The sequence below is a fragment of the Acyrthosiphon pisum genome, chromosome X (assembly GCF_005508785.2).
Source record: "Acyrthosiphon pisum isolate AL4f chromosome X, pea_aphid_22Mar2018_4r6ur, whole genome shotgun sequence".
Taxonomy (NCBI): domain Eukaryota; kingdom Metazoa; phylum Arthropoda; class Insecta; order Hemiptera; family Aphididae; genus Acyrthosiphon; species Acyrthosiphon pisum.
The window spans coordinates 82,523,750-82,544,242 of record NC_042493.1 but is presented as its reverse complement, the minus strand read 5'-3'; the positions used below and the strand labels follow the sequence as shown (position 1 = coordinate 82,544,242).

General features: G+C 28.7%; 1 protein-coding gene across 7 annotated transcripts in view; it reads right to left on the bottom strand.

The window, feature by feature from the left end:
• Positions 1–1,889: 1,889 nt before the first annotated feature.
• Positions 1,890–20,493, bottom strand: part of LOC100163357 (potassium voltage-gated channel protein Shal) — a 71,900-nt gene continuing 53,296 nt past the window's right edge. Inside the window, exons 3-5 of one of the 7 annotated variants that reach the window (XM_001943848.5) lie at positions 20,191–20,379; positions 9,595–9,747; positions 1,890–6,168 (exon numbers count right to left, since the gene is read on the bottom strand). In XM_001943848.5, the coding sequence (XP_001943883.2) occupies positions 5,695–6,168; positions 9,595–9,747; positions 20,191–20,379 (816 nt within the window). In that variant the 3' untranslated portion in view covers positions 1,890–5,694. Of the gene's footprint in view, positions 6,169–9,594; positions 9,748–15,795; positions 15,858–20,190; positions 20,380–20,493 lie in introns of those variants that run through there. The other 6 variants (XM_008184340.3, XR_003839563.1, XR_003839560.1 and 3 more) reach the window with 6 other exon arrangements.

Here is a 20,493-nt window from a genome sequence, read left to right as displayed (position 1 = left end):
AATCCTGGCCAAACTATACATGAATAAAAGTTAATTTATCTAGAAATTATCAGGCTTAAAAAAAATCTTCTATGAATATCTATTAAAATATTGTTAAAAAGGTGTAATGCAAGAAGCTAAGCAAAGTTTAACGTAGAAAAGTAAATTATAGGTATCTTACACTCAAATTGCACATATAATGTATAGTACAGCCAGTATAGGTACATATTATACACACACACACACATATTATATTATATAAATAAAAAAAAATGATTTTATTTATGAAAACATACAGAATGTAATGAACTGAGTTGGATCGCGTGATAGGTATTTGATATCAATCAGAAATTCACAGGATGATTTATATAGATGCTTTTAAAACCGATGTTGTTAAAATAATTTGGCCAGAATATCCCAAAACACCCTGATATAGTAGTAGTAATAATAATAATAATAATAATAATAATAATAATAAATATAATTAATTTTAACATCAATAAATTTGTTCATCTTTCTAATATTGTTCAAAACATAAATGCATCAATATTATCTGTTAACAATAATAATTATAATAATGAATGCGCTGTTAAAATTAAATACTTTGCTTGTTTAAACTGTTTTTACATGTTATAGGCATATAATAATAGTTATTCAAGATCCATTATTAAATTATTTTAAAAGTTCAACAAATTTTACCTAAAAGATGTTCAATTTATGAGACAATGGAAAACACACCTGTTGGCTGTTACACATGTAAACTGTTTAATGATCCAGGTGATCTATGGCTAAATAGTATCTATCTATAATACATTAATTTTAAGTATTATTCACATTAATATATATTTTTATCTACCTGAGAGTTAGCGCAAGTAATAAAAAATACTAATAAGAAAAAACTAACGATTTTAAACAAGAACGATGACAATTATTATGATATATATGATATAAAGTGTTTGTTATGAATAGTATTATATTTATTTTGATGGTTTAATTGAATTTCATACAATATATAATAATATATAATATATATAATAGTGACCCTTTTAAGATCTAGAAGACTCAAATATATCGTACAACAAACTCGTAGATATGGACAGACAGACGTTACGTTCAATATCAATAATAATAATTTAAAAAAAAAAGAGATTTAGAATATTTTCATTTAAACGCTTATTCTACTACAGACATGCTTCGGCACAATTATAGATGTTTAAAAAGATCGTTTAGAGTTTGGGATCCAATTAAATTGTTACGTAGCATCGTTATATTTTATTCTAATAATATAATGATTGTGTTATTCTATATCAATTCGTATTATAAGTGTTTTGCCACGCAAACTGTTTCGTTTTCTTTAGAAATAGGTAGTTTTTTTTGTTTTTTTTACACATTTGTGTACATTTTTTTTAGCAATAAATTAGCCACTAATTAAAAATAAATATACCTCTAATATTACTGTTCGATATGATCAAAACATGGTGTTTTTAATTTGTCATTATTGAGACATATTATATTGACATTTAATAATTAATATAAGTTATAACCATCATTTTGACCTATGTGTTCAGGGAAAAATTTCTAATACGTACAAAAAGTAGAGCATGTATTATAATATTATGTTACATAAGATTATATCTCGAAATTTTAAACACATTTCATATTATACGATACCTAACTAATATTAAATAATTACAATTTATTATAATCACAAAATTTGAGTAATTTGTTGATTCTATAATCGACGAAAATGTTTTATGCTATTCTCAATTAAGATATTATAATTATGAAATAAACATTTTGTTGTGGACCTATTATTTTTATAGTTATAATATGACAACTGTACAAACTTATCGTAAAATTAATAATAATTATTAGGTTTGAATGTAGGTATATTATATATATATATATATATATATATATATATTACAAAAGTTTGGGGAATATATTATAATATAGGAACAGCTATCGGTAGGTATGATCAAAATATTATGATAGTAAATATATGCTTTAATAATGTCGAGAACAAATAGGTCGAATGATGCTTTTGCAGTCTTTCGCAATTTTCTAAAAAATTTCTTGGGAATTTTTCACTTTTGACAAACTCAAAATACCATTTGGGTCAAATCGATAAATAATAAACATACATGCAATTTATAGTCTTCGAAAAAAAGAAAGTGTTTTTCGAAAAAAAAACCCACATTGTTGTAAAACTAATAGCTTCTTTGCTCCCACTCAGGATCTATAATAAAGATAATTGATAGTTTGTATTAAATCGACGTTGAATTTCTCACTTAGTCGTAATAATTTAATTTATAAATAAAGTAATAAAAAAAACAATAATCATAATATATTTACAAAATATCGACAGCCTAGTAATGTAACTGAAATATAATTTAACTGGTGCCCAGAGTCCTTGGCGAGAACAGGTGTTATATAGGATAAGTAAAGTAAATTAAAATATGCACACTGAGGGCGACGTGCCAGTACACCACATTGTTTTGGAATTCGTCCCAATTTTTCACTCGAGTCAATAACATTTCGTGGGTCAAGTATAAAAAATATAAAAAGGGTTCTAAATCGATTTTCAGAAGAGCACTCTTAAAAATTCATCATACATAGGTAGTAGGTACTATTTTTACAAATACAAATTTTCTTACAATATACCATTATTGAAGGAACATGTCGTTTTCAGTTTATACACACTCCATACTCGAGCTAGTATTCCAGGTCTTGTTAGATCAGCTTATCCACACAAGCCCCGAAGAAATTATAATTATAATTTATACGATGTAAATTTCAAAAATGGATGGTGAAAAATAATTCCTCTGCATGTTAAACGATATAGACTATACCTACTCAAATCTAAAAAAAAAATATAATCACGTTTGTAAAAAAACATTTTATAACAAGTTTAATTTAGTTTAGACTAGTTGCTATGTTTTTGAAGTCGCCAATATTTAAAAAAATATATCACTACATATTCAACACGCAAGAGTTAGGATTTATAGAAAATTTAAAAATAAATATTATTTCCGATCAGATATATTTTAGATATCACCGAAATTTTTCCGTCACTGAAAAGAACCATACTATATACTATTATTTAGTACTTATTGGTACCTATTTATCATTTTATTTTTAATAAAAGATCGAAAATGTAAGTAAGTAAATAAAACGTAAGCTGATTGTTCAACGACTGAAAGACTTTAAAGTATGTAGGCACCTAATCTATAATTGATTAATATTTTGTAGTTGAAAACACTTTTACAATTTACAGGAAACAATTTTCTAAGCTACAAAATACCAAAGAAATACCTACTAATTAATTTTAAAAACGTTTAGTTTAAAAATGTGTATTTTCGAAAACATCGATTTAGAACCACATAACTATATACTCATGGTTAAATGTATCAGATTAAAAAAAAATGTTCAAAGTTTATAATTTATAAAGTACTGATGTAATTTTGGGCTTTTAAGAAAATCTAAGTACTTTGAAAATTAAAATCAGATGCCATCCGTTTTTAGATAGCTCATGGTATTCACATACAGGCGTGTAGCACTTTACATTCGCTGGTCGCCTCTGAAATAACTTTAACAAAATCCATCGTCACCCACCGTGACTTGGAAACTAGCTTTTAAATTACACTTTACAGAAAATTTTAATTATTTACACCTTATATACTGCTGCATAGTATTATGACTCGGACTTGGTTGGTTTATCAACGCGTGCTTATTGGAATGCGCATAATGCATATTATAAAAAGTGTCTACACCTTTTCAATATACTTGGTGCAATTATTGCGAGAGTTTAATTCACGGGGGGGAGGGGGGGCATCTATCGACAAGACTTGTATCGTGGCAAGGAGCGTTAGGGCTGATTTAAGTGGCGGGGTGGAAAGACAAATCAAATCGTCCAATATTATTTTGGTATTATACCGTCAAGGTGTAGAGCCTAAGGCAGATAAATATAAGATCACTTTTACACACTTTGAGTTATGTAACTGAAAAATACAAACAGAACAGATTTGATAAATTCTAAAATTTTTTTATGAACCAATTATTGCGTATTGTCGATTTTAAATTTAGCTTATGTTTCACAATTTTCTCTCAAAATAATCGAACAAGGGAATGCGAAACAATACAGTACGGTAGGTACACTGATACCTGTATAAGTTGAATAACGTTATTGAAGATTTTTATTATAGCAGTGGATACATTTCGAATTGAGGCATGATAATTAATAGTGCGTTTTGTTTGAATGCATTTTTATGGTTTTAATTTCATAGTTTTGAATGAAAATCACTGCGATTACCGAAACGGTCGTTTGTTTGAATATGGAGTCATCGATTTCTCTCGATTATAATGTTTGAAAAGATTGTTAGTTAGAATATGGTATCTATGTTTTAGAACAGGCCCTAATAACGATTAAATATGTAATGACACGAGCCACCCGTCGACGGGTTTCAGCTGTTAGTCGACGCATTATTATTTCATACCCTCCACACCATCAACCCCACTCGGACTTTGCTCGATTAAAATTGCACGCACACAAAGCGAACGGGAATTGTTGATGTGACCGGGACCAAGTTCGACCAGACCACACTGTATCCCGCACGTAGGTACCTAATAATTATATATATTATACCTACGTGTTAGGAGTATTCATTATTCGGTTCGCACACAAGCCGTATTATTATAATCACTGTTGTTATGCGCTGAAAGGACAGTATTATAGTCAGTAAGTATTTACTCGTTAGTGGACGGAAGTGGGTGGGTGGAGGGGGGTGGTTTTCCCGTTGGCGCAATGAGTGACTTGAAGCGACAAACCGTTGTTCACCTACGTAGGTGTTGAGTGTTGACTGGGTAGAATTTACGACGCGCGTAGGTAGCTACTAGGTACACAAAAAGCAATGGCGTCACACAGTTTTTTTTCCTATTAAGGAAATATCACCTAACATAAATTATTATATTTTGACTATTATACAGAAAGAAAATACAGATTAAATGTGAAGCCCAATATGTTTTTAAAAATGTTTAAAGTGTCACGCGAATCATACTTCCGCATAAGCCCCGGCACATTATCATCATTATAGTTGCCGTCATGCACGTCATCGTAACGACGTAGGCATTGTACAATATACGTGTGTGTTTGTGTGTTTGGGAAATTGTTAATATACTATTTTCAAATTTCGATCGGAAATCACACAATCGCGCGACCGGCGCTGGACACGATGTCCACAATCATAATACACGTCCGAACAGTATCTATATCTCAAATCGAGTACCCAGGTATCGTTATTAACCCGGCGGCTGTGATGGTGTCGACGAATTAGGTATATAATTTAGGACATAGGTACACCAAAACTGCAATTTATGAGACACGTGTGCGCCCTCGACGGGACTGCATGCCGGACTAACGACTTGGGGACACACCTATCATAATATTATACTTAGGGTTAGCCAGGTGTATAATACCTATAAACATAGTAGTAACAACGATAGTATCGATAACAATAATAATGTTAATAATCGCGATCATCATTATTAAAATTATTATGTCATCGTAAAATGTACTATAATAAATATAATATTATAGTAATGACAGAATTAGTCTATGCGACAAACAAACGATACGACACGCGCACAACTGCAAAAACGAAATGGAACAGTTATGTAACAATAAATATTATATTATGGTTCGGAGTCGGACGGCGGCTAGAGGAACGTGATGCGTACTTGCGGCTTGTCGTTGTTGGAGGACAGCGACGGGGACGGCGGGTACGAGGCTGACCCGTAGTCCATTTCCGAGTTTGGATAGGACGTGGGCAGGTTGACGACGACGGACGACGTGCTCGAGTTGGGGTTGTTGCAGCCCTGCACGGACATCACGGAAGTGGATCCGCCGGCTGGTCCGCTGCCACCGCCAGCAGCGCCGCTACTGCTTCCGGCCACCGCAGTGGTCGCGGCCGCCGAAGCGGACGCCGAGGACGGTGACCCCGCGGCCGACGACTTGTGGCCCGCCGACGCGGACGGCATGTCGCAACTGTTGTAGTCGAGTGAGTTGCTCGACTTGCCGCCGCCGGGCGCCGCGGCCGCTGACGTGTGACGCTGCTTCATCTGCACCTCGATCAGCTCCTCCTCGTTGATGGGTTCGCCTATCGAGTCCGGCGAGCTCTCTCGCTTGTGCTTCTGAAACATCAATACGCGATCCGACCGTGTTAAATACCACATAGTATATATAAGTATGGGTGAGGCATGACGTGGATAATAAGTATGATACCGTGGATTTTGTACCGGGTGTCATATTAGGTTTAGCGTGCATCTACTGATCTACCAATAATAACTATCAAACATATAGTACCTAAGACACTATATTATCATCTACACGATAAAGTATTAATAATTGTACCTACGAATTACTGAACAACAATATTTAAGCGCATGGTATTTATAATTTATACAACTCGACACCAAACGTATCTGATATATATTAATTATGACCACAATTCTGGCTACTAAATTGTATTTTGGTTTGAACACGCTTGATATACATTATACACATATTCATGCATCCGCAATACTATTATTGGCGAAGGTCTATGTTGACATTTAAATAAGTAGGTAACCGAATTATGTTATTATGTAGGTATATTATGTATAGGTTGTTACTCTAAATTACAAACACACGCGTCATCATATTTTATACGCGCGAGTAAGATAAACACATTATTTGTTTGAACGATTTCGAATTTCCCGATCAAAATATTAAACGGAAAAGAATTATAATGTTCGGAATGGATAGAGGTACTTATCGGTAATTTATTGCGGGTATACGCTGCACCAAGGGCGGGACAAAACGTCACTATATATTATTATGGGTTTCAGGGCGGGTGCCAAACGAACAGCGGCGAGATGTCTATTTATTTTATATGTCTATAGCCTATATATTATTATACCGCGGTGCAGTTCAAAGTTTTTAAATAAATATTGTGTCTGGCAAATCGAGAATTCGATTTTTTCCGATCGTTACGAATACCATACAATATGTACATTGTCAACAGTACAATAATATATAGGCGTACTAATTAAATTATATAATATATCATAACACGAATCGATAGGCCCTTGCGCTCTTCGCGGCGGGATCGGCGTCGGTATTTATTTTATTTTTTTTGCCTTCGCGCGATATTGTTGGCAAGTCAAAAGTTAAGATTCCGCCGCACGTAAATAATAATATATATACAACTCGACGGGTCTGCTAATGCATACCCGTAATTACGCCAACACCTGTGCACGGCTATGGAGGTATATATATATAATATATAAACGAGAGCGATCTTATATATTATTCGCTTGTCAACAAGAACTCTTATATCATGTCCGCGTTATACCGTGGGCCTCTCCCCGGTTTTGTTCGTGACCTTTTTTTCCATCGTCGAAAATAATAATATACTCGCCACACTTTTTAACGTGAGTTATAGTACAATAATATTAAAACTTCACACCGGGCCTCAGGTCCCGAAGTCACGCCATACGACGGGGGTTGCTTCTTTTTCATCCGAGTTTTCTCGTCGTATGCAGATTGTCAGTGATGTGCAAATAAAATTATTACTACGACAAATATTGATAGGTACTTTGGTTTTTTTTTTGATATGTTAAAAATATTACTTTGACTGTGACGTTATGTATATTTTTTCGAAAGCATTTTCTCCGGTACAATACTACGCGTCATTTTTAATTAGAGTGGTTATAGAATATAATAACCTTTATCCTATACCTACATTAATAACATGTATGTAAACTAGGTACATTATATGTAGCATTCATGTTGTAGGTTTGCATGTAAATTTCAAACATGATATGGAAAACAACAAAAACAACATCTATACAGTCTTAGAATGTATAATGTGAAGTAATCAACGGTAGAAAAAATGTAGGTACTTAATTTACATCGTATGAAAGATGATTATAATATTTAATAGGTATAGTTGGTGTAATGGCATTTTATGTTAATATTTCATATACCTTTTTATTTATTGCTATAAGTCATAACTACACGGCAGTTACAAATGTATTAAGTCATAAGTAAGTAAAAATTCATGAATAACGTCAAGTTATTGCTGTTCATTATTTCTGATTTTGTATTTTATTATTGTGGTACTATAATCATCCCTGGCGGAGGTACCGCCTACCCGTTTAGTATTTACAACAATTTAATTATTAGTTTACAAAGCCTTATGTTTATAGCATATTCTACATTCTAATGAAATTACATTGTTTCCAAATATTAAAATTTTAAAATACTTTTTTTAACTTTTATTCAATAATAGTTTTTGGTATAATTGGTATATTGTTAATATTAATCACTCTCTGTAAACTAAAACGTCTAAAACTATGATTGTATTTATTTTTAAAATTTTTTTAACGCTCTTATTACAAAATCAATTTTTACTATAGGTAGATTATTTTTTTTTACTAGCTATAATTCAAAAAAGTTAATAAGATAAAAAACGTGAATATTTTTTTCAACTTTTTTGACGTTAATCAAATCGCTTATCGATGTATTAAAAAAAAAAGAATTTTACTAAAATGTGACTTTGGGTACCTATTTTTGGTAAATTATAAATTAAATATACATGTATAAAAATACTAACTATATATTTTTTCAATTTATATAAGCTATGTAATTTAAGATATTCTTTAAAACATGCAAACATTTTTTAAAAGTACCTACATTTATAAATAATTTATTAGGCCCAAATAAGTATAATTATTCAGCTCTACAAAATTTTACTACTTCAATTTTTTTCAGAAAAATACTACTAATTACAATATTATACTTTAACTACCTATAATTACATATTAAAATCTACGTTTTCTGCTGTAATTTATTACTACGTAGGTACCTACCTATTCATAATAACGTATATACCATTGGATTTTGTAAATTATCTTACGTTACACGATAAACATACCGTATATATTGTCTACTGTCTACAAATATACCTACTCGTATATTTATATTTTATTCGCTAAGAATTTCTAACACAGCATAGATAACCAAATAGTATGTGTATTGTGCACTGTGGTCCAAACCATAGTTTCCCAAACTTTTCACGGTACGGCCCAATTTGAAAACATTTTTAAATGTTGGCGACCCACCAAAATATAAATTAAATTTTTTTTTTTGATAATTTAAAATTTATATTATACTTAATCATATCATTTTTAAAAAGTATAATTTATTTAATTAAAAATTAAGATTTATGATTGTGAACTATTCATTAGTTTAATGTGAATGGTGTAGGCATTTATTTATAGATGCTTCAATTTCCAATATATATATATTTTTGTAAATTATTTGTTATTTAAATATACATACCTATATATTTTTAATTATCTAATATTTTAATAATTATATTTAAAAACATAAACATGAACATTTTACGTGACCCACAGTTTGGGAACCTCTAGTTTAAACTAATTTGATAAATTATAAATGAAGTATAATATCTAAAAATTTAAATAATTCTACTTTTTTTAACGATCATTGACATTCAAATGAACTTTTTACTATAGATTTACCTAGTATTAATGAAATAGAAACTATCAAACCTGATACCGTTGATTACAGCATCTTGTACAGCATGAGCTTAAGAAGTTCACCCTGCTTAATGCCGAATGGCTAGGGCTCAGTAGGGGAGACGGTGAGCATGGCCTTTTTGATTGACCATTATATGGCACTTCGAGCTCCACAAACTCTCTATCCTAACATAAAAAAAAAATTAATTCTAAAAATAATTTCTTAAGTGAAAAAAAAAAATCGACGACTAAAAGAATAGGTACAATAGAAGAATAATAATAGAGAAATATCGAGTGGGTATGAATATTGCAAGTATGATTAAATACCTAGTTATAACATATAGAATTATATTTTGTTATAATTAGTTATCAAAGAATTGTATTGTATACACAATTTAAACTCATTTATATAACATTGTTATGCTGATTTTACAGTTTAGTATTTGTCAAGCACATAAAAATATTGAAAATAAAAAACTTCAATATTGTAAGTATTCTCAATTTATTATAAATATAATTTAGGATCTAAAAACGTAAAATATATATTTTCTTTTTGTATAAAAAATAATATAAGTTTTAAGGGTCAATGTATATAATATATGAAACAAGATGATGTAGCTTATGTATACACTATTAAAGTTTATTAATACGATGTATACGCATTACTATAATTTGTAAATACAAAATGTACCTACATATTATATTATAATACGTTTTAAAAAAATATTATTTTCTTTTTTTAAATGGATTGATTAAAAATTAAAATTAAATTCCATGGTAAATTTATACTTCTATGCATGTTCAAAAAAGCATAATGAATTAATTTAATATACATTTCAGGTGTTAAAAGCATTTTCAATATTATTTGAATATGGAATAATATAGGTAATTAATAAATAATAATAAAAGAAATCGAAGAATACATTTTGTTAGTTAGAACATTTTAATTTGCTCTACCTAGAAACTCTATCCTGTGACCATAATTATTATTCTTCAGTATAGTTTGTAAGTACAATCATTAATGGAAAATTATACTACAGTTTTGCAAAGTGTAAGGTTGTACACTGTATAATATACGCAATATATAGGTATAGTGGTAAGTACAGGGTTTTAACGCATGGTTTTCAATCGACTATTACTGTGGTACTGGTTGTTGGAGTGAGTAGCGAACTAGTGATTATAGTGTCAATACTTATTTAGATAAAAAAATTACTTAGGTACCTATTATCTTATATAGAAAACTATTACTATTATGCAATTTATCTAATATTATAATGGTTATCTAGGGTAACAATTTTTCTTATATATATGTAGACAAGTTTAATTTAAATCACGCACAAGCCACAGTAATAAAATATTTATTTCTCATGAATAATATTAGTTTTTTTTACTATACATTTTTGTTACAAAAGGCTACCTAAATATACCCATTTTTTACTAGAAATTGTATATATTTAGTTGGTACTTTTTAAACGTAATTATACGAACTTTGAACTTTTTGGATAAACGTGTAAAAAAAAACTTCTGGAAAATGAACGATCACAATGTAAAATCACGATTTCATCTGATTCAATAGTTTTGTTATTTCTTCGTAATTCCAAAATGAATAGTTCTTAGTAAGAATCTTGAAATTTACACATGATACGTGATTTACTAATGGGCGATACTGACGATCAGTGGCATATTTAGGGGGGGAGAGGGGGCAATCGCCCCGGGCATCAAATTTAAAGGGGCATCAATTTTTAATTTGAAAAAGCAGTGGCGGTTTTGGTGGTGAGGCAAGTGAGGCGGCGCCTCACTTAAAATATTGTAGCAAATAATACTCAAAATGTTTACTTTTTGGCTCACCGATAACACATATTTCGTTAGTAATTTTTAACTTATTTATGATTTTATCTGGAGAAAAAAATCTCCTTTACGAAGTATAATATGAATAGTTTTCATACAATATTATGATACCAATAGGCAATAATGAATTTGCCTCTGCGTAAATAAATGTAGTCAGCCCGCATCCACGGCTGTCAAGTTCAAGACCTGTATATACTATAGTTGTAGCGATGACTTTATCTGTGATGTATATTGTACATATTATCAGGAAATTATTCTATGGGAAATCCAGAGACACCCCGAAACCCGTCAGTCATCAGTCGTCAACAAAACCTATTTTTACTTCGACGACGGGCGGCGTATATGTACTAACTATTATGGCAACTGTTAAATATTAATTACGCTGCGTTTGCCCCGACTAGTACGTCCGTGCTCCGTGATATTGATTTTCTGTGTATGAAAAGTTTATAGAAATGATGGGTGAGAAAGTTAAAAACACTATAATTAATGAAATAAAAAACGCCAAGTATTTTTCAATTGTGGTTGATTCAACCCCTGATATTTCACACACGGACCAACTTGCATGCATATTTAGATATGTGAAAACTAATGGTGAACCTGTAGAGAGATTCTTACAATTTATTGCTAACTCTGGACACAAATCTGAAGATTTGGCAGATGCAATATTTATGAGGATTGGTGAAAATGAATTAGATATTAAGAATTGTCGAGGGCAGTCATATGACAATGCATCAAACATGTCAGGTGTGTATTCTGGACTTCAAGCTAGAATAAAAGGGGCATGTCCTTATGCTATTTTTGTCCCATGTGCAGCACATTCATTAAACTTGGTAGGAGAGTACGCTGCTAATTGCTGTACAGTTGGTACTGAATTTTTCAATTTTCTTCAAACTTTATACACATTTTTTTCTGCATCTACATATCGTTGGAAAATATTGAGTGACTACCTGACTAATTCCAAGAATAAAACAGTAAAAAGATTGTCTGATACTCGATGGGCAGCTAGACAAGAAGCGTGTTCAAGTCTTTCTCAAAACTGGACAGAACTTCTTAAAGCATTGAACAGTTTTGTTGAAAATCCAATAGAAAATTGTTAGACAAAATGTGAATCAACTGGATTAATAAAAAAAATGAATAGCTTGGAAATGTGTATTCTCGTGTCATTTTGGAGAGGTTTAACAGTACAAGCAAAAAATTACAGACTATTGAAATTGATCTGACAATTGTTATAAACCTATACACATCTTTAATTCATAACAGATTTAAGAAATACTTTTTCACACTATGAAAAACTAGCTATGGAAAAATCTGAAATTAAAAAGTATAAAGTTGTCAGGAAGAAGAAAAGAAAAGTACCATACGATGAATCATGTCAAGGCGACACATCATTTGAAGCTAGAGAATAATTTAAAATAAACACATATTTTGTCATAATAGATTCATTACTTTCAGAGTTAAGGAAGCGTAAAAACTGTTATGATGATATTAATACTATGTTCGGATTTTTTCAAACATTATTGATTTACCAGTAACTGAAGTGAGAAAGAAAGCTACCAAATTACAGAGTCAGTATCCTGAAGATCTCGATGGATCATTTATAAATGAGTATTCATTTTCATGGATACTTAAAAAGGGGGGGGGGTCAAGGGGATCAATCCTCCCATAGGCTGTACATAATATGCAAAAGTTTTCGGAGTCCTAACTTAAGGCCTCTAACTTTAAAGACGGGGCTACTAGATAAAGTCATATCCCCCTACCCCTCCAAAAAAAAAAACTTAAATACGCCACTGCCCGTAGCAGATGCATGGTTAACGCAGTTCACAGCTTTATATAGGGATCGCCCGCCCGCGGCAAACATAAATACCAGAGAACTGCCAACATCTGCAGTCTCAATGCGATTTTCCAAACATAATAAATACATTTTTTTTAATTTGTCATGTGATAGGATAAACTTCTTATTGGTAAAATTAAAAATAAAACTTTAAACCAAATATAGATTCTCTCTGTGTTACTCTTATTCAAAAACCATGCGTTTCCAGCGGTACCTAACCTAACCTACATATATAGGTATACATTTTTACAACATTAATATTTATGTAGGTATTAATAAACTTTTATACAAAATGAATTTTCAGTATATTATATTACAACGATTGTGAACAGGACCGGCTCAAGCGAAAATAGTGAATTAGGAAAAATCAAATTTTGCCGCCCCTATGAAAATATAATATTATTAGTATTTTGAAAATGCCGTCCTCTTACTAAAGTGCTGCTGAAGTGCCGCCCTAGGCGTGGGCCAATGTCGCCTACCCCTTGAGCCGGGTTTGATTGTAAAAAGGTGTTCGAATTTTTTATTATTAAAGCTTTTGTAGCACCTAACTATTATATAGGTACAATAGAAGTATGTACGTAGTGTATATTTTAATTTCTTATAAATAGAAGAAATAGCGGAGTAGAAATTCTAAAACCAAATAAATTTAAGGACATAAGGCATTCTTTTTTAATTACATTAAATGGTGGGAGGGGGAGGGGAAAATAAGTAATTAAAGTAAACTAAACAATTTTAAAAACAAAAGTTGATAGCTGTTCGAAATAATGTAAAAACCAAAGAATTTGTAATTGTTAAATTGTTAATAGGTACTTATAACTAAAATAATGTGATTTTCACACACTCAGGAACAAGAAACTTAACATAATTTAATGTCGGAAAGTATTCAACCAACATAACATATATTACATAATACGTGTATCTTTAATTCTTTATATATAATTAAAGATAAACATATTATTTACACAATTTAAAAGTAAAGATAATATAGAAAAAAATATTTGTAGGTATAAAGTGAACAATTATTTTGATTACATAGCATATTTAACAACAATAACACGACGGACCAAGTTAAGATCACACAATATCGTAGCCTTTTTTTTTTATAAAACCATAAAAGACGTTACTTGTGTTATCAGCGATTTGTTCCTCAACATTTGTTGAGGGCACTCAATCATTTTTTAAGCTTTTTAATTATAATCTTAAATACCTTTTTTAATCTTTGATTGAGATAAGGACGTCTGAAGTGAGATTTATTAATAAGATGAAACTGATGAAAGAAAAATAATTTTATCTAGATATTTAATATCTCTGTTAATATATTTGCCAGAATTGTGAACTACCTATGAAACATTAAGCATTTGCTCAGTTTACGAAATTTATAAACCATCAGCTATTCTACGAACTGTGTAAAAAAACTGCTGTTAATAAATTGACTAATTAAACAACTGCAATGTAAAACATGAATAAAAACCATTCTAAATGTAAATTCTCAATAATATACAATTATTAATAAAATAATAAATCGACCTGATTAATGATTCCTGTTCATATTTTCGGTTTACATAAAATTACATTACCTACGTAAATAAATACATTTTTCTCCAATTCGTTTTTGTTCTTTGTAATCTAGTTTAATTAAACAGTGTTTTATATTCTTAAAAATTGTATTGTACATATATCTTTAATATATTTTGCGGTAAGTCAACTACTATTTTTAATAAACTCTGTCAGTAGCGTCAATATTTTTTTTATAAGAATGATGATTAGGCATTATGATGTATTAGGGATTTTTTTTATGTAGAACATTTATAGCTAATTTATAGCTGATTTAAAGTTTTATAATATTTGAAATTCCAAAAAATGAATTACTATAATAGTTTAAGTTCGTCGTAATCCATAGAATGGCCTGTTTAAAATACCATCCATGCAAATTCCAATCGATGGGGGCTAAATGAAACTAGTGGAATCGTACTTCTTCTATCCAAAAGTACATATAGGTACGATTTAGTCATAAAAAAATACACATAACAATAAAATCAATCTTTTTTATGTTGGTAACTTTGAAACTTTGATAACAGTTTTGATTGGATACAATCTTTGTTGTTTTTTTATTAATTTCAAATGTTATTGTTTTCATAATATTGTAAGCACGTGGATTTTGTTCGTATATTATATAATAAGCAAGTTAAGAATTTTGTCCATTCATGTTTTAAATAAAAACTGTATTCAATATATTTAAGCTGTCAATGTAAAAAAGTGCTGGGTATGTTTCTTAGAGTCAATGTATTATAATTATACAGTATACAGTATAGTTTCGCTGACACATCAAGCTTGAAGCACATGAACTGAAAGTTTTTAGGTTATTTAACAAACATTAGAAAACAGAAAAACACAGATGGCAAGCTACTAAATTAGTTAGTAAAATTATTAAATATAGCTGATTATAGCAAGTCAAAAATAAATTCTAATATGCTATCATGGGGTAAAACTAGTTTTTTTTAAATATTATAATGCTCCTTTTAAAATATAAATATAAGAATATCCGGATTACTTACATATTATTTGGCTATGAAGTAAAATGTTGCATATCTATGACGGGACTATAAACTTTAAATACCTAAGTAATTAGAACATTTAATTGTAATAACTTATAAAATTAAAAGATCAAGCATTTTTTATTGCTAAAATTTATTTTTAACTGATTATTAAATACAAAATTATTTTTTATTAAAAGTGATCATTGTATAAGTAAATAGTACAGTTATAGTAGTTTTTAATAATAAGTTTGGAATAAAGATAATACAGAGTCATTTAAAAAAAAAAAATAATAATTGTTGATAATAATAATAATAATAATAATTATTATTATTAATAAGTAATAAATAAGTATCCATATCGGGATATGGGGATCATCTTATAAATTTGTTACAAATTATGTTTTAGGCGTCAATTTTTTGTGGATACATTTTCTTAATAGTACTTATCTATATTTTAAATTTAAAAGGCTTTAGACTAGTTAAATGCAGCAGCATTAATAATGCTAAGGTTAAAAATGTTCCTATTATTCTTAATATTGATATAAACAAAACAAAGAGGTGGCATTAAAGCACTGCCCAAGGCATGGTAGCAAGCCCATGATTTATAATTGACATATTATTAAAAACTATTTTAAATTTTTTTTATTTTCTCTTGACACAATTTAAAAAAAATTTGTATTTTGAAAAAATAATAATAATAAAAACTGCCAAGTATTAATAAATAAATATAATATAATATTAAGAGTTTAGATTTAAAGGGGAATAAGGATTAAGGAAGATGTTGGTTTTTGTGGGTATTTGAAGCAATAAAAGTTCTTTAAAGTTTTATGTATACTCTGTAAATTTGAAATCGACAATTGGAAACAGATGGTACTTACATAAAAGTATTGCAAAATATCAATACCTAGTCTTAGAAAATAATAAAGAAATGTTCGCAAGACTACGACATTTTTTATTTTATGAATTTAATACAGAAAAAAAAGGGACAAAGGTTTATTAGATTAATATGCATAATCGTTAGTTTTTGTTTTCATATTCAAAAAACATTACTTAATTTACGTTGAATAAAATATTTTAATTTCTATAGTTGTCACACCTTACTAAGAATATCTTGTGAAATTGGAAAATATGTAAATTCTTTAACGTTATACATATATTTTGCATTGTGTAGTCTTTTATTCGTTATTATGAGATACTTAAGTAAAACTTAAAAATATGTTCCTACTGCAGATGACAACTATTACGTCTAAAAACGTGTTAACTCTCTACTTAGTTAGGTACTTTCCGTTATAGATTTAGAGTGAGGCTATGGTATATATTATTATATTTATTTATTGTGATAATTTTTTTTATTAATAGAACAGTGATTAAAAGTTCCACGTGATTCTATATTTCAATTTGTAACATTTTTAAATCGCTTTTAAATTAAAATTTATAAAACTTATATTACTATAATTTGAATTATTGGAATGTTGGAACGTTTTGTTGACCATTATAATCAAAGAATCTCTAAAATCCTAAATCAACATAATATGTATTATAACATAACAATGTTAAAAAAGCAGACATTTTTTAAAAATTGAATAATTTTTTTTTTGATTATTTTCTAATGAATTTGTAACACTAGGCTTTATTAAAAAAAAAAATATGTATATATTTACTAAAATATTTTTAAATCTAAGCAGTAGATATAGTTACTAAACTTCACTCAGAATTATTTTTTCCTATAAGTACTAAAATGTATCATTGAATTTAAAGTGTTTTATTGCCAATATATACCTACCAAAATCAAAGGCTATATACATGATATTTATTCTATATCAATTTTGATATAACATTTTTTAAATTTTTTACAAACGTATTATTTTTATTTTTAGTAATTGGGTAGTTGCAGATAATTAGGGTTGTTTAATGATATTATTTATGTAGTTTAAACAGTAGATGATTGAAATATAACAAAGTTTAAATAATTTATATTTTTATAAATTATCTTTAGCTAAATATTATTATTTATGGTAGGTATAACAGATGTTAAAACCATAGGTATGGGTACTTAATTCAAGAAAAACAAACTGATAGTCATGGTGATGATGTTAATCATTAATAACAGTTGTTATTCCACTGTGTAACCCACACATACCTACAGCCATAACCTTTAGAATCCTAAATAAACATTGCTATAAAATAGCTGGAACATGGCTCAACTAACACATACAATCAAATAAAAAGTAGACTAAAAATAGATTTTACTTCACATTTTATACAATTAATATTGTCTGACTGGATAGTAACAAATAAGCCGTTTATGACCTTGCATATTTTTTTCATAATAAAAATGTACTAATACGAATTAGATAAATTGTATTTTTGATTTATTTTAAAACAATACTACTTTATTACGTTGTTTACAAAATTAAATGTGCATGGATAATTTATTATAAAGTATTGTTATTTATTTTGGATAGTATACAAAATATGCAGTATTTCGTAAAAAGATATTTGAAAATATCTTCAGGGAAATCATATAATTTGTACAGTAGAATGAGCATCTTAAATTAGGAAATGAATCGTCATTGGTAATTTGAACTTTCATGATCAAAATTTATGTCGAAGGGATGAGAGTGTCAGATATCAAAAATGTGTGCCGATTCATTAATGAAATTGTTTATTTTTACTGCTTGAACTGATATTGAGAAAATGAGAACTTTTCGTAAATTATCCGAGGCATAGATTAATGTCATATCATTTATCAATATAATATCATTAATGACATAATATACGTTTAATGTTTATGCGTTTTAGTTATAATTAATTTAGTTATATATGTTTCTATAGTACAACATTCATGAATAATAAATCCTGAAAGATACTATCTACCTACCATGATCCTTTATAAACCTATCATGATAATACAATTATTTAAGGATGCAGTAATTCCTAGTTAATTTCAATCAAATAATTAATTCATTACATGTTTGTATATATTATGACTAATAATCTGGTTTATTGATTATAGAGTATTAAAATAAAAAAACAGTGAGTTATTTTTTAAACAATCTTCAGTTATTTAGTACATTAGTTTAAATAAAACTTAATGTACTACGGTAATTAAAAAACTATAAACATATAATAGATGTGTTACCTACTATAGAGAGCTATTTGCAGAATGTTTTCACATAAGTTTATGTTATAGTTTTATGTAAGTCATAAAACGCAAGATAAAAACATTAATTTGAGTACTTTTGATTTCTAGATATTTAATTTGCTAAATATTATATTTCTTATGCAATTTTATTTAGATATAATTTTATATTTATCTTTATAAGTATTTTAAACAATTAAGCATTGATATCTTAAAACATTTTTTACCTAAAGTTATATTTTCTTTGTTTTAAATCAACGTAGGTAATAATGTAATAATAATGTAATATTAAAGTTTCAAAATAAACTTTGTGGATGAAAACCTTTGTTGTTCCGTATTGTATTTTATCAAAGACAACTATGAACACAGTATAGCTGTGGCTTTATACTCAATGACAATCCATATGACCTATACAACTTAGAACAATATGCGATAGACTGAAATGTAATTATCTTTTAATTTACTTATTTTTCTTTAATCTTTATAAGCTGTGGGAGTAATTTTCGTTCGGTAATTATTCTTGTTAGCTTTTCATTATTTTGACACGACAATACTGGTACTTTAATGCATGTACCTATACAACATAGAAGTCAAAAGTATGGTTGAATCGTGAATACATTTTTAGATAAAATAAACTTCAAAAATTATTCTTTTTCATCACTGAATGACAATCACTAAATGGAATAATTTCTACAAATTGTATTATATTAATAAAAACAACAATTTGGTTATGATCGCAAAATGTTAAGATACCATGATTTTTAATATTTGAAGTTGTCTTATAACAGTCATAAACGTCTTATTCAACTTTAAGTTTAATGTCAATTTGGAATTTTGGCATAAAATAATAATGATAGATGTCTTTTTTTCAATAGTTTTGGTTGAATAACTAATGTAGCCCAACTATCATAAATTAAGTATTTATATATTTAATATTTAAGTTTTAAAAACAATTGAGAATAATATTTATACATATAATCAGAAGTTATAAAGAAAATTTTATTTTAAATTATTTTAATACTTTAACGAAAAAATATTTATTTCCTTTAAATTTTTTTTAACAATCTATTACTATTAGTCTTATATATTTTAAAAAAAAGTAATTAAAATGTATTGACCGATAGATTTATCTTTAAAAAAATAATTTATCTTATGGTATTTACGTAAGACAAACAAACTCATCTGTGTGTAAGAAAAATGTAAAAAGATTGAATGAGTGGAGAGGAAGAGTAAAGGAAAAAATATATTAAAACACTATTAAATTTACTTACAGTCGTTTTTTCCAAACATCGAAGCAAATGATGATGCTGCAGTTCAAATATGTCTTCTTCTCTGTAATTTTCATCAAGCTCTAGTCCAGATTCTTGAGCCGCCATCCTGGCTTCAGCCGCTTTTTTTTTGCTCACAAATGCGGCACCCGAAGAGGCCTTTGCTATCCTTATCCTAGCTAGCCGTGCTTTCTGTGAAACATCAAATTAATGTGATTAGTATCATGAAACAAATACAGATAAATAATATTTTTAAGAGTTTAGAACACACGTTTTTTTTTTTACATTATTATACTACATTAGGTA